Raw genomic sequence first — 14491 nt, forward strand, 5'->3', positions numbered from 1 at the left:
TTACGTTTATTGTTATATGAGTAATGATAATAATATATTCGTTGACATCTTTTCTTTTTCGAGTAAATGCGTAACGTTTTTTAGTCATCTTTACACGATTTAAGAATATATTCCTCCAACACCATCATAAAACAAATTGACGTGCTCACAGCTTGACTATCGCTCTCCGATTCGCAACGAGTGCGAAATTACGTCCCACCTATTGTTGAAAATTATTTGCCGTTTCACTGATGTATGCTCTTAATGGAGGCAGGGTGAATTAACGCAAACTACTGAATTTAGAATTAGAATTTACTGAATCACTTTAAAAGGCACTCTGATTACTAAAATTGATATAAGTAACTCATTTATTGTTCATTTAATTCAAATAAATCTTTAAAATTTACATATGTATTGAATATTTACTTATATTTTAAGTTAACTTTATGTAGGTATCAGAGGAATCAAAAAACATGTCAAATATAGTTTATTGGCGTTTATTAGCCTTTTTTTAAATACAAAATGACGTACATAAAAAGTCCATGATACTCGTAGCACTAAATAATAAAAGAAAAATATACTAAAACTGATGATAAATATAATAATCTACAAGATATTTAGAAGATGAAGGGCCATTATATGTTTTTTACTGTCTCAAAAACCTCATACCTACTGAATAATTGATCATTATTTTGACAAATTTAAATAAATAATTTCAAGATAAAAAGAACTTTTTATATATGTTACGCCGAATGTGCGAAATTGAATATTACATGAAATGGGCAAAATTTTGCCTAAATCATGAAAAATGCAAGCCCGTTGCCTTATTCATGAATTAGACAAAATATCTGAAGAGTGCGTGAATTCGGCAGTAATTTTTCTGCCTAGTTCATGTATTGGACAAATTAGATAGTAGCTCTACGGTGGTATTTTTTGCAACTAAACTAAATGTATCAAATGCTCATGCATTGGTCAAAATGTACATATATTATCTATGGTCAAAATAGATGATCGCGCTCCGGTGGTATTTTTTGCAACTAATCAAACTAAACAATTGTGTCAAATGTCGTCCTACAATGACGTTCATATCCATTTACTATGCGCTAAAAAAATCTAAAACTATAATATGATAACGGAAGAATTTTATTGAAAAGCATTTTCGCGATTTGATTCGTGCTTGGGTATCAAACGTGCAATGGTCGATTGAATGTTTGTGATAGTTTGTTGACACTTGATAGCTAACCTCAAAATGGACATTCAGTTGAATAGTTTAATTCAGAATTACAAAACCTAACCTAACCTAATAATAATAATATTATATTATGTCCAATTATAACTAATAAAACCATCCGTATTAAATTTACTTTTTCTTCTGTCATGTTGACAGTTCAAGAATTCCATACCCTGGCGAATTCATGTACTCAGCAGAAAATTTACCTAATTCATGAATAAGGCAACAGGCTTGACTATTACATGAATTAGCCAAAATTTTGCGCATTTCATGTAATAGTTAATTTCGCACATTCGGTGTAAAATATACAACGTTTTTAATTTTTCTGTTGAATCATATAAACTTGACTAGCTTAAACGATCAAAAAAAATTGTACTTAATAGAAATAATACTGAAATGTCATTTTGACATTTCATTTTGTTTCCATAGTAACGAACGTATATATTAATAATTTAGTTGCTAGGACCCCAGACCCCTAGAAACCAATATTAGTGGATTGTATTACGGATTTCTTCCGAAATAACTTTTCATACAAAACAGAATTAACTGAAAATGAATTCAATTCTACTTAAAGATGGCAAAAAGTATTAAAAGAATGCATTGGCAACCTGTTCTGATATATTTTAAAAGTTTTAAATGTCTAGCTAGTGGGTCTAGGACGATTTGGCACCGCGAACTGGCCTCCGCCGATTGGCCTCCGGTAATTGGCCGCCGGTACAATCAGACGCCGGCCCAATTGGACGCCGACCCAATTCGACGCCGACCCAACTGGCCTCCGGGAGATTGGACGCCGCACAGTTGAATTAAATGCGCAAAGGAATAGACGTACGTTACGATTTGTTGGAGTAAATAAGCAAGTCAGTTTAATATGCTTCTATCTTCTCAGTAGGTGTACCTTATACATTTCGCGCTTGACACATTTTTAATATAGATTGAGAAAAATTATTATGCCTGATGATGTTTATTAAAAGAAAATAATTCTTGCTGAAATCCCGAAGGCCGAAATCCCGAAAAATGAAAAAATACAAACATCAATAATTGCGCAATTTTTGCAAGAGACACAAAAACCCATTTTTTGTGGAAATATAAAAAAAATGTAAAATACAAACATCAATAATTGCGCAATCGTGAATTGCGCAATTTTTGTGAGATGCACAAAATCCGTTCGTTCTACAAAATGGTCTCTCCTGAAAAAATTGCGCAATCAGAAAAACCCATTTTCCGAAAAAATGGGATTTGTCTCTCTTACAAAAATTGCGCTCACGATTGCGCAATTATTGATGTTTGTATTTTACATTTTTTATATTTCCACAAAAAATGGGATTTGTGTCTCTTGCAAAAATTGCGCAATTATTGATGTTTGTATTTTTTCATTTTTCGGGATTTCGGCCATTCGGGATTTCAGCATTCGGGATTTCGGCCTTCGGGATTTCATCCGGCATCCAGTACCTAAGTAGTTTATCAATCAAACTACTGAAACATTTATACTTAGCAGATAACTTACTTAATATTTTGTTTGTAATTTCATACTATCTTAAAATACGCATTTATGCATAATAATATACATATTTCAGCTTTATTATAATATTAAGTCGATAAAACGCTGAAATATAATGTAATTTTCATTCTAACATCTAACATTATTTTAAATATTTGTTGTAAATATAAATAAGTACCCATGTATAGACAATAAATTAATTGATTATGCACATCTTTAAGTTTTAGCGAGGGAAGAATTATTTTCTTTTAATAAACATCATCAGGCATAATAATTTTTCTCAATCTATATTAAAAATGTGTCAAGCGCGAAATGTATAAGGTACACCTACTGAGAAGATAGAAGCATATTAAACTGACTTGCTTATTTACTCCAACAAATCGTAACGTACGTCTATTCCTTTGCGCATTTAATTCAACTGTGCGGCGTCCAATCTCCCGGAGGCCAGTTGGGTCGGCGTCGAATTGGGTCGGCGTCCAATTGGGCCGGCGTCCGATTGTACCAGCGGCCAATTACCGGAGGCCAATCGGCGGAGGCCAGTTCGCGGTGCCAAATCGTCCCATTCCCCTAGCTAGTCGAGAAGTTAGTTGCAAGACGATTGCAAGATTTGTACTGGATAAACAACCACCGGAAAAATAAGAATACGACATAATAAAAACGTTGTAAAATAGATTTTATAAATAAATTAATTCTTAAAAACATATATCAGACTGTATATAGCTAACGTCATAAAATGATAGCTACATCTATTATTAAGTAAAATCAACATTACAAAAATTAAATTTTCTTAAATTTGATTAATCTTCACCATGTACTGCATCCTGTAACAGCAGCTGGTCAAACTGGCGCCGATTGGGTCCAATCATAAGGTGTACGATCAATTAGGTTACAAAATGAACTTACTTTTTAAATCTTACCAAGTGAGAAAAATACGTATCGTAGAAACAATATCAACGCGTGTTGACTACCAATAATTGATAACTTCCTCGTGTCATAAATTGTCTTGAATTATCTTCAAATAAACGCTGAATCCATTATGGAAAACCAGATTCAGATTGTTTGATTTATTATATTTATTTCATCATTAGTTATGCTAATAAATAATGTGACATTTGACGGTCTTTTATGAAGATTTTGAAAGTGTTAAATTTGTTTAGAGCATAACATTGAATTGTTTGCAATTCTCAATTTACAGCGCGCCAAAAGAGATATTTAGCTCAATGTTCATGACGAAAATCTCACAACGGATAAAGTAGGTATGTAATCATAGATTTTGACCCAAATTTTATAGCATTATTTACCTACAACGATAATAATTTTTACCATTACGAAAGTAAACATTAGAACAACAAACACAAATGGAGCATTTAATGTAATGATATCTCGGTTCGAGCAGCATTTTAAAGCCTTATTATTAAGTTTAATGCAGGTAGGTGCTATTATTTACTGCTATTTTGTAACAGAAAATTATAGAAAACGTTTATATTTGCGTATGTAATATTTCTTAGCAGCAAGAACAAGAGAAAAGGTAATTATGCAAATCATGAAATTCATGCCATTCACCAAATCAACTTCGCCACAGGGCCACTTTAAATTAAGCCATGAATGCAGTGAGTCGATGAGTTTATCCAACTTGCAACACGGGTTTATTAATCACAAGACTCGTGGTGCAACAGCCCATGTCCTCGTCTCCAGTCCGATCTATTTCCCGTAATCAACCACCCATTCGGAATCCCGATTGCTCGCGCATTGCGGACCACGCCATGCTTGTGATTTCTCAAGAAATCTCGAGAAATCGACATTATTACGAAATTACCTCTTCCGTTCCGATTGACAGTAAGGACCTTTTTTTATTTTCTCTTAAAAATTCCATTAAGCTGTTGGCCTTGTGTGGCCCTGTTGTTGTTTTTCGAGAATTTCATTGATGATTTCTCGAGAAATGAGAATTCTCAAAATTTTGAAAAATATAATTTCGCGAGAATTATCGAGACGAGATTTCTCGATAACCATCTCTACACGCAATCACCGGAATTTGGGTCGCCCAACAGTTCTTCACCTAGTTGTTTTATAAAATTAAAACATAAGGTATACTTAGTCCGGTCGGTGTATTTCCATATACTTTTTTGTGATATTTGAATTTACTTTACTTGTCATTTGACTTACCTATATGACTTACTTATTTTCTTTGTTTTTTTATGTCATGTTAATGTCTTCGTTTTATAATTGTAATGTTCACAATAATATGTAAAATAATATAAAATTGAATTTGAATGTTAGTGAGTTTTACCTGTTTGACGTTGGTATCTTTTTGGTCTAGCTTCGAGGAGAGTTCTCGCACATCCGACTGCAGCTCCAGCATTCGAGCTTCACTCTCCTCCTCGGTAGCCTGGAGTCTCCTTCTCAGCAGGTGTTTTTCTTGTTCTAGCGCCTGGAAGAAGAAGAAAAATAAAAATTGTTAAACGTGACATATAAATTTGGTGTGTATTAATAAGTGTCAAATATATTATGATGCACTTCGCGTACTATCACTTGACGTCACAGTAAGGTGCCGCTACGGGAAAAAAAGTGTGTGTAATCAGACTGATGCTCCTATCCTGTAGCACATTTTGAACCTTTAATTAAACGAACATTGTCAATTAGCAAAATTTGCCGAAATCATCAGAACAACAATAGGCCCACCTCACGCATACCGCACTGCATCGACACTCGCATGACTCAATGAACGTCATTTTCTACATGTATACACATTTTTGACTCATGTCAAAATCGCGTGTTTTTTGTTTTTAGTGGTTGGCACTATGTATTTTCTATAAGAATGTTGTTTATTATCTATGGTCTGCAGGTTGGATTCTGTTCAGAATATCTATGGATGCAATATAGCAAGTAAATTTAACGCAGACGTAGAAACTGTAAAAGTAATTGAAATTAGAAAGAATAATGAATAATAGTTCAAAATACTAATACATTGGAGTTGGCGTTCTCCTTCATTGAATTTACAGAGATAGTGATCGTTCAAAATATTCTGCAAAATGACAAAACCATAGACTAAATTTGTCGCCGTGACAGCGTGATAGTACGCGACGTGCATCATAATGCAATTGAAACATTACTGTGTGTCTGATGATAAGGAAGAACTATTGTCTATAAATAATAGAGCCCCAAAAATTCGTACACATAAATTATTCCCTGACGAAGATAAAAGAATTTGTTTAGCAGGAAAGTTTAGTGAAGACATGATGAATCCAACAAAATTCTTTATTCAAATTGATCTTATGAGTAATGTTGCAAGATGTGCAAGCTATTAATTCTTTTGGACTAGTGAAGTCATTTTTATACCTTCTAGTACATATTTTGAACTTGATAAAGAAAATATAAAATAACAATATGATTTTTTTTTAAATTCTCGTAAAACTTAAAAAATATCTTTTGAGTTAATCTAAAAGATAAATTTCTTTTCTCTCTATTATGTCAAAAGCAATTTAACATTTTTCTGAATTATTATTAAACGAATGATGAGTCCGTTGAAAACAAAACAATAAAAAAATCTCATTCTGTCAACCCAACGAACCGAAAAATAAAAACTTTCGCGCGTAAACTTGACATGTCATCTTTTAAATTATGAGCGCGTTCTAAACCATAGATTTCTATTTCCGCTATTAGGTAGTGTCATAGATCTTAAGATAGAGAGAACAAGAATTAATTAAAATTAATTAATAGATTAATTCGCTTGGCATCTTAGCAGTGAAATATCTCATTTGAAAATGAATTCATAATATTGTCAAAAATTTAATTGTTTTAATCACAGTTTGAACATTACAGTACTTCAGTAGTATTTTAGACCATTGAAATTCTCAGTTTTTAACTGTTAACGACGGTGTTGTTTCCAAGTTCTCACAGCTTCACCTAATAGAATTTATGTGGGGAATTGCAGGATGCCGATCACATCCTTTGTCCCCATATGTCGAAGAGAAAGAGAAGAACCTTTCAAGTCGGTCCTACCCTCAGTTTGACCAGTCGGCCAATGCGACATGGTATCTATGTGAGAAAATTACTCAGTTTGTCGAGCAAGAAAGAGATTATATTAGAATAGGAATCACTCACACTCTAGTCCTAGTGCACGCCAACCAAGGTCTTGGAAAGGGGTCTAGGACGAATTGGCACCGGGACAACTGGACGCCACGGAATTCGAAAATAAATAGACGTTAGGTACTTATAGGTACTTTAAAAAAATAATATTATTATTTATATTACGATTTAATAGTTTGTGAGAATGTAAATATGCGGACGTAAATAATGATTTAATCGTGCATATGTTTAAGTTCCAACGAAAAAAGAGTTTTTTTATTTTATATAAAGCCTTAGGCATGGTAATTCTCAATCCACAATAAAGAAAACAATGTGTTAAGAGTAAAATGAATTAAAACTACTAAGTAGTAGATAGAAACTGATTAAAATACCTCGTCTACGTTCTGTATACGTGTCTACGACAGTGCTTCGTCCAATTGTCCGGAGTCCAGTCGTCCCATTCCCCTTGGAAAGTTACTTCTGGGACACTCTCATCACAACTTTGAAGGAAACCTAATGTTCGTTACGCCACGGTATACACCGGGATAATAGGTATGTAGACGTGAATGATGGAGAAAAAAACAAGTACTGTAGATGAAAAAAAATATGTAATAAAATATTTTTTTTACTTGATTTTAATGAGCAAATCGAAACATTCACAATCATGATTTCTTCATGCATAGTAGATAAGTGTTATAAATCCAATATTATTAATAGGGGACGGATTTATATGCAACAAAAAACTTGATTATATGCATGCACGTATGCACTTAAAATCAATAAAATATGCACTAAAACCGAAGAAATATGCAGTTAAAAATTGACATTTTTTGTGGGAAAATTTGTAAATACCCACTTTACTCAATATTACTGACAAACAAGTACCTAGTTAATAATTTTTCAACATAATACGATAGCAGAACTGAAAAACACAAACAATGAATTTAAAGTTAATCAATTACAATCTTCAAAATAGCTTTTCCACAAGTACAAATAATTGAATAATAAATGCAATATGAACCAAACATAACTTAAAAAACAAAAACGACACACTTAACTATTCCTAAATACTGTTTTCTGTTTTTTGCCCGAAAAAAAATTACGTACAATTTTTTTTTCGCTCTGGCATTAAATTTTTCCGCATAGGTATTTGTCAGTATTTTGTTTATATGCGGAAAATGACCTCTCAACGTCCATAGAGGTGATTGGGCAAACTTTAAATAAAAGTGCCCGAGTTGACTTCACTTTTTCTGATAAATCCACAGCTCGGAGATGGCATTAACAATGCAAGTGCATCTAAACTATCTACCTTCCTAACTTAGTTATATTTCGATAAAATAATTTATAAAAACTAAAATTATAAATTCAAAAGCTCTAAAATATGCATGTATTTATGAAATATGCACTATTGTCTCAGATATGCTCTAACGTCTGAAATATGCATTTATATGCACAATAAAATTTTATTTTAGGATTCTGTGTCTTTCAAAACAGATTTCTGTGCAACTCTCATAGCTGTGCATACACCCTAACAAAACATGCACTAGCATATAAATCCGGGCCCTAATTACTAACAATGAAGTGAAGAAAAATTAAGAGATCGCTTCTTTCAATCATTCAACGCCAAAGACAATTTCAATGTTTCGGAAGCCTTCAGTGTGTACAGGTATCTATCGCTTTTTCTTGAAAACACTCAGATCATTAATATGAGTAAAACTGTCAGATAACTAAGCCAGTATTTTAGTTAAATTTCGTAACCAGATAACATCAATGATTCTCAGGAAAAACTTAAATTTCATCCAGTTAGTCAAGTGGACTAAAGGATGGATATTTTACTCATTGTCACATCCTTTGACGCGGCATTTCGCAACTGCTGGAGGTGCAGGCACCGGGCTTTGAACGCCCAAACCTAACACATCAATTATCAATAAAAACGTAGTATTCTTTTTTATAACACAGTACGTAGCTAAAGTACAAAGAGAATAATTTGAAAAATGTCACCGAAGTTACGGTAAAATAATATATAATAATTACACGTTCAATGCACACCGCTCTAGTTCTGTCATAAGACAATAGATGTATTATTGCTGAATGTCGGTACTTTATCATTGTGATCAAAATAATATGGAATATATATATCAATCTTCCACGGCTCTTGATTTGGGATTGCACACCACTCATTTCAACTCGTGTATGCAATATTAGCCTTTGATTCACCAATGTTAGTCTGCAGTATGATGCAACTGATTCTATTGCAATTTGCAATTCAACTTCGGTAGTGTAATAATTTATTGTAATGGTTACTTATTTAATTTCAGGTTTGAATTGATTCGAATAAATACTTTTGATAAATTAAGATTCTCACCATCATCAGTTCTACATAGGGCATTGACAGATAGTAATATCATCTACGCGTTGCCGGTCTAGCATACCGATAGGCGCGAGAGTTGGCGATAGATCGAGGGAAGTGGCGCGAACTTGTGCTTGCCCTATGCTCCAATGCTGGGGCGTGATAGGGTGAAAGAAGAAGAAGAATAATCGTCCTGCATAGTCATAAATCAAAACTGAGCGTAATATTTCAACTTTCTTTCAATCGCATAGAAGAGCTCATGCCGGGACAGTGACGTCATGCAACTAGTCTAAATGAATGAAAAAGTAGCTCCTGCACATGTGCCGGTACGATATTTTGGTATTATATCTATGCTCCATGTCGGATGAAAATTGTTGCATGCGACATCAATTGTTTTTAAAAAAAAAACTAAAATGTCACATTCGGGGTGTACGCGAAGGTACATTTAATTAAATTAGATATGTTTTATGACGACCATCAAATTATCATCGACATATTCGACGTGTTGCAGTCGAGACGTGTTTTAACGTGTGATCCGGCTAACATAAACGTGTAATACATTATTGAATGAACCTCGTCAATGGGTGCTATTTTGGTCTCAAAAACACATAAATAACAATACAGTCAAGGAAAGCCTAAATAATCCTCTATAAAACTCTCATTCGTCTGGTATTAATTACGTCTGGATCAGAATGTAGGGCAGTTGCCTTTAACCTAAGGGGAGTAATCTAAGGTTTTCCCTTTATAAATAGGCTAATTTGCTGTATAATATAAATGATTTCATAACAGAATTTAAATTTTTATATTGATGGATTCTTTGTTGGTTTCCGTGTTATTGGCAAACAAAGTTTTAAGCAGGCTTTCGTAAGTAATAATTATTATTCGCAGTGATGTTGGTTGTTGCAAATTAAAGATGAACGATATCGTGCTAGAACGGGCCTTTATGATTGTTACCGTTGCATAATAATCTAATGCGATGCGCCTTTTGCGATAGCATCTGGATGCCAGTAGCGAATACTATCTTTTGGAGGGAGGTAAACGATTTGTAGCCGAAAATAACAGTAGATACTATTAAACATACATATTATAGGCAGGTTACCTACTGTAGTGTAGCTGTATAGAACGTAACACTCAAAGAATATAATATTATAAGCAAAGCCTCGTAATTATAATCCTTATTTTATATTTTAAAATATAAACGCGTATTCTACTGCGATTTGCAACTGTTTATTTCAAAGCGTTGGAGCGGAGCTCGGAGCAAGAGCACGGAGCAGTGGAGCAATGGGGTTTTATCCGGAGCACCGAAAATTTGTAGTGCTGCACAGCTCCGGATATTTTTTTTTATAAAATTTTCTTCGTAAAATGGAATGAAAATATTATATTTGACTCTTTGCAATACTGGACTTATTTGAAATACGGAAGCATTGCCTAGTGATAAATAACCTCACTTTTTTTGACAGAAGAGTCAGATAATGAAAGACGATTTGTTGTAGTTTTTGTTTAATGTAATTAATAATGAAAATGACGAATAATAAACCTTATTTGAAAACTATATTGTATACATATTAAAACTTTATTAGCGCGCAGCATACCCTGGAGCGAAGCTGCAGGAAGTATTTGGTCCCGGAGCGGAGCAACTTAAAAAAGGGTCCGCTCCAACCCCCTGGCTTATTTTGACCATTTAAATGGAAATTATTATCTATATGAAACGTGAAATTACAAGTTAAGCCTCCTAATATTGTCTAAAGATTAATTTTGTGTTTTTTTAGTATATAAAACTGTCTTCTTCTCATACCAAAGCCACTTTTGCATGACATTATTAGCGCCTGTATACGTACATGGATTTACTGTCGGCAATTGTGCTTATTTTAAACTGTCATGACAATAACTGTTTATACGTAAAAGTGCTGACTGTCTCTCCAATCTCATTCTTCAAGAGTAAGCAAGACAGGTGTTGTCATTTTATAGTACTATTTGACAGGACGTATTGAAAATATGTTAACCTCAAAATGAGTAGTTCATATTTTTACCGGCAGGTTCGCCATTATCGTTCTACTGTGCAGGCGCAGATCTTACTTGCGCGTTAAAATTTAGAAGGTTCAGAAGCTTTCAAACTTGTTTGATTCATGCACGCAATCTTTCCAACTGCAGGATAATACATGTTTACCCATACATTTTCTTACTGTGAACAGTAAATCTATACACGTGTAAGCGGGATATATGACGTACATATTGTATAAGTATTGTAATCAATTCATTGAGCTGTGAAGAAAATAAATTTCAATTGTTTTGAATGTTCTATTTTTAAAAATTGTCTTTACTTTTTAAATCCGTTTACCTCCTTGGAATCGAATACCTCTTCGAACAGTATGCCGCCTTGATACTTTATGATATTTCGTGACGAATTTTGGTCTCACGTTCTGTTTATTTTTCGCTACCGAGGCTCAAGAAGTTTTGCGCTAATATAAAGTTCGTGATGTAGCAATGTAGATGCGAGATGATTAGAGTGAAGATATACGTTATGGTAAACCAGAGGAGTAGTTTGTTGGATGAGTCGCTTTCCAAATCATCCGACCGCGTCCGGCAGACATACAACGTCCACGATTACTGAGCATATATTGTTAGATACACTAATATATCTTCTCTGGATTGGGATTTACCGTAAATTATGTGATATACGTTGTATATGTCCAGAGTTTCCCAACCGGCGTTCCATGAAATACCAGTGTGCTGCAAACAATAATTTTATTCAGATGGGTCTCGCAAGGTTTCCGATCGGCCCATAAAAGAGCAGTTTCCATTTATTGAAACAAACGTAATAAAAAAATACAGCTATAAAAATACTTAAACCCTGACGGCTAAAATTATTAAACATGGAACATTCTTTGCCTACTGATTCTCTGAATGCTGGTTATCTAAATTCGAAAGAAAATAAAATAAATTGCGGGGCGCGAATGACATCGTCATTCCCGAAGCGCCGTTTGCGGCCGACTGGAGTCTCTCGTGGCCGCGCTACTTTTGTGACTTTATTTTTCGTTACGCCTGTGCGATTTTTCGTAACGAATCCGCCCAGCAGGTCAAGACTAAAGCATGTATCCATGCTAAAAAAATCTACCTGACCTGACTTGATTGACCTAGAATGACAAGTAGCTCTTTCATGCATCAACCCAAATATATTAAAGGTACGTATTTTCATAAAGAAGGGTTGATATGTCATTAAAATAATTGTTAAAAAGTAAATAACCATTTTACACGGGCCAACCCTTTTCTTCTTACACTGGATCAAACACATATTGAAGAAACACCGTGTATTTTTTCGACCAATCGCGGTATTCAGCACGTCACCCAGGGCTTCATAGATGGCTGCCCTACTAACTCGACCATCATATGTCAATAGCAATAATATCGTTCATATGCAGTGAAAACCTAGGGTCGGAGAAGAGTGGAAAAGGTAAGGGGAGGCATTCATTCAACAGTAAATCCACCCCGCCTAGCGATAATGTATATTGTTAATAGCAATACAATAAAAAAAAACTGGGAAATTTACATGATTTTTTTGATACACCAAAATAATCTGAAAAAAGTCATAACTCTCCACCATAATTTATTATACCTAGCCCACTATTAGTTTTTATAGAAAACTCTTGTCGATATGAAAATTTAATGTCTCAATGGGTTTTATCTAAAATAATGTTAATTTAGCAGTTTGAAAAAAAGTTATAAGTACGTAATTAATGTGTGCAGGAAAATTTTATTATTTGATTAGTATGCCTTGATTCGAAAAATGTTGAGAAATGCTGGTATGCGCTACCTAACTAGTGAGTTTATAACGATTGTGTATTACCGCAACTGACAAGACAAAAGAAAATTAGCCTTATTTTCTTCCCAGTGTTTTTTCTTAGTTACGATTTTCCGATGTTTTTCTTTTCATATCCGGTCACAAGAGTAATAGATTGAGGCACTTGGCGGGACTTGAGTTTTGAGACACGGAAATATATCTAACATGCGATTATTGTTCTTCGTGGCACAGATGCTTTGATATTCATTTAGGGTTTCCAGGAGGAAAATTGAAGTGGTTTTCCATTGCCTGGTGTACCGCAGTGCTCTAGTATTGGATGCTAGAAGACACTGTAGATATCCAGCTACCAGTAATTCTTACCTATATTAAGAATTTCGATTTCATTTTTCATTCAAATTATTGTCATTTATTTCAATATGCATCATTTTATGTTAATAATTCATATTGCTTTCGATGAATGACCAATAACTATCACTACCACCGAAGTTTACAGTTTCGTGTCACGGTTTGACTATAGTGAACCTTGACTTTCACTTACAGCAATATTGTGCAGTAATATTTACAATACGCCCACGATGGCCGAGCGGGTAACGTGTCGGCTTATAACATCGTGTGTGAGTGGTTGAGTAATTGGCTAACATCCATTTCTCACAAAAAAAAACAAAACAATCTGTTAATACAACCCCTACCCTGTGGAAGCTCAAATGATCTTTTTAAAATCAGACATGGTTTTAAAAAATATTTAAAAATTGATCCATATTACATAATATTGATTATTTATTTCAGAAACTTTCAATATATCGTTAAAAAGATCAAAAAGATTGTCCAGATGTCCGACATCCAGTTGTCCCTTCGCCCAGTAATTTGGCGGTGCTGAATCGTTCCATTCCTCATTGAATAATTTAAAAATAATAGTGTTACCTTATCTAACCAATCCGCACTCACGCTTAGCGATTGTTTTTTTTTTCATTACGACTGGCAATACAGAATACAATTTTGTTTTACGTCCTATTCTTCATACCTAATGATTTTTTACTGTTATAGAAATATGAAAAAGTAGAACTTTTCCGTAGAGCGCGAAGAAATTACTACAGTCGACAGGTATGTAACCCAATTTTGGTTCGAGTTTAATGATTAGATTATTTACATTAAGGTAAAGAAAGGTATGCAGGTATAGAATGATGCCGTGTCAATTGACGAAACGTTATTTTAAAAAACGCGTGTTGTGTCTTAATGTAAGAAAAAGTATTACAACTATTAATTATCGTAAGAACACCTAATCATGGCACGCTAATGTAGCATCGCTGCTAAAGTATAATGGGATTAGACACAATGTTGTATTTTAGTAATAAAAAAAAAATGAAGTAAAAACTACTAGTTCATGATGAATTGTTATTTATTATAAAGAGTATAATATGGTGGTTACTTTTTTAAACAAGACTTCATTCGACGGACTCTCGATCTTTCACGATTATTATATGGAAACCAAGCATAGTATTGATTTATAAGCGGAAGAGTATTGGAAGACCCAAATTATTACAGTTGTTGGATGGCGGTGGCGAAGACTCC

The 14491-nt window shown here is 33.9% G+C and overlaps 1 protein-coding gene across 1 annotated transcript in view; it reads right to left on the reverse strand.

Annotated features, from left to right (window-relative positions):
• Positions 1–14491, reverse strand: part of LOC147069570 (bicaudal D-related protein homolog) — a 272966-nt gene that overhangs the window by 30864 nt on the left and 227611 nt on the right. The window contains exon 2 of the mRNA XM_085950325.1: positions 4996–5136. Coding sequence (XP_085806451.1) covers positions 4996–5136 — 141 coding nt within the window. The remainder of the gene's footprint in view (positions 1–4995; positions 5137–14491) is intronic.

Source organism: Rhyacophila brunnea, unplaced genomic scaffold, assembly GCF_057557595.1.
Source record: "Rhyacophila brunnea isolate RB1 unplaced genomic scaffold, BYU_Rbru_1.0 scaffold_23, whole genome shotgun sequence".
Taxonomy (NCBI): Eukaryota; Metazoa; Arthropoda; class Insecta; order Trichoptera; family Rhyacophilidae; genus Rhyacophila; species Rhyacophila brunnea.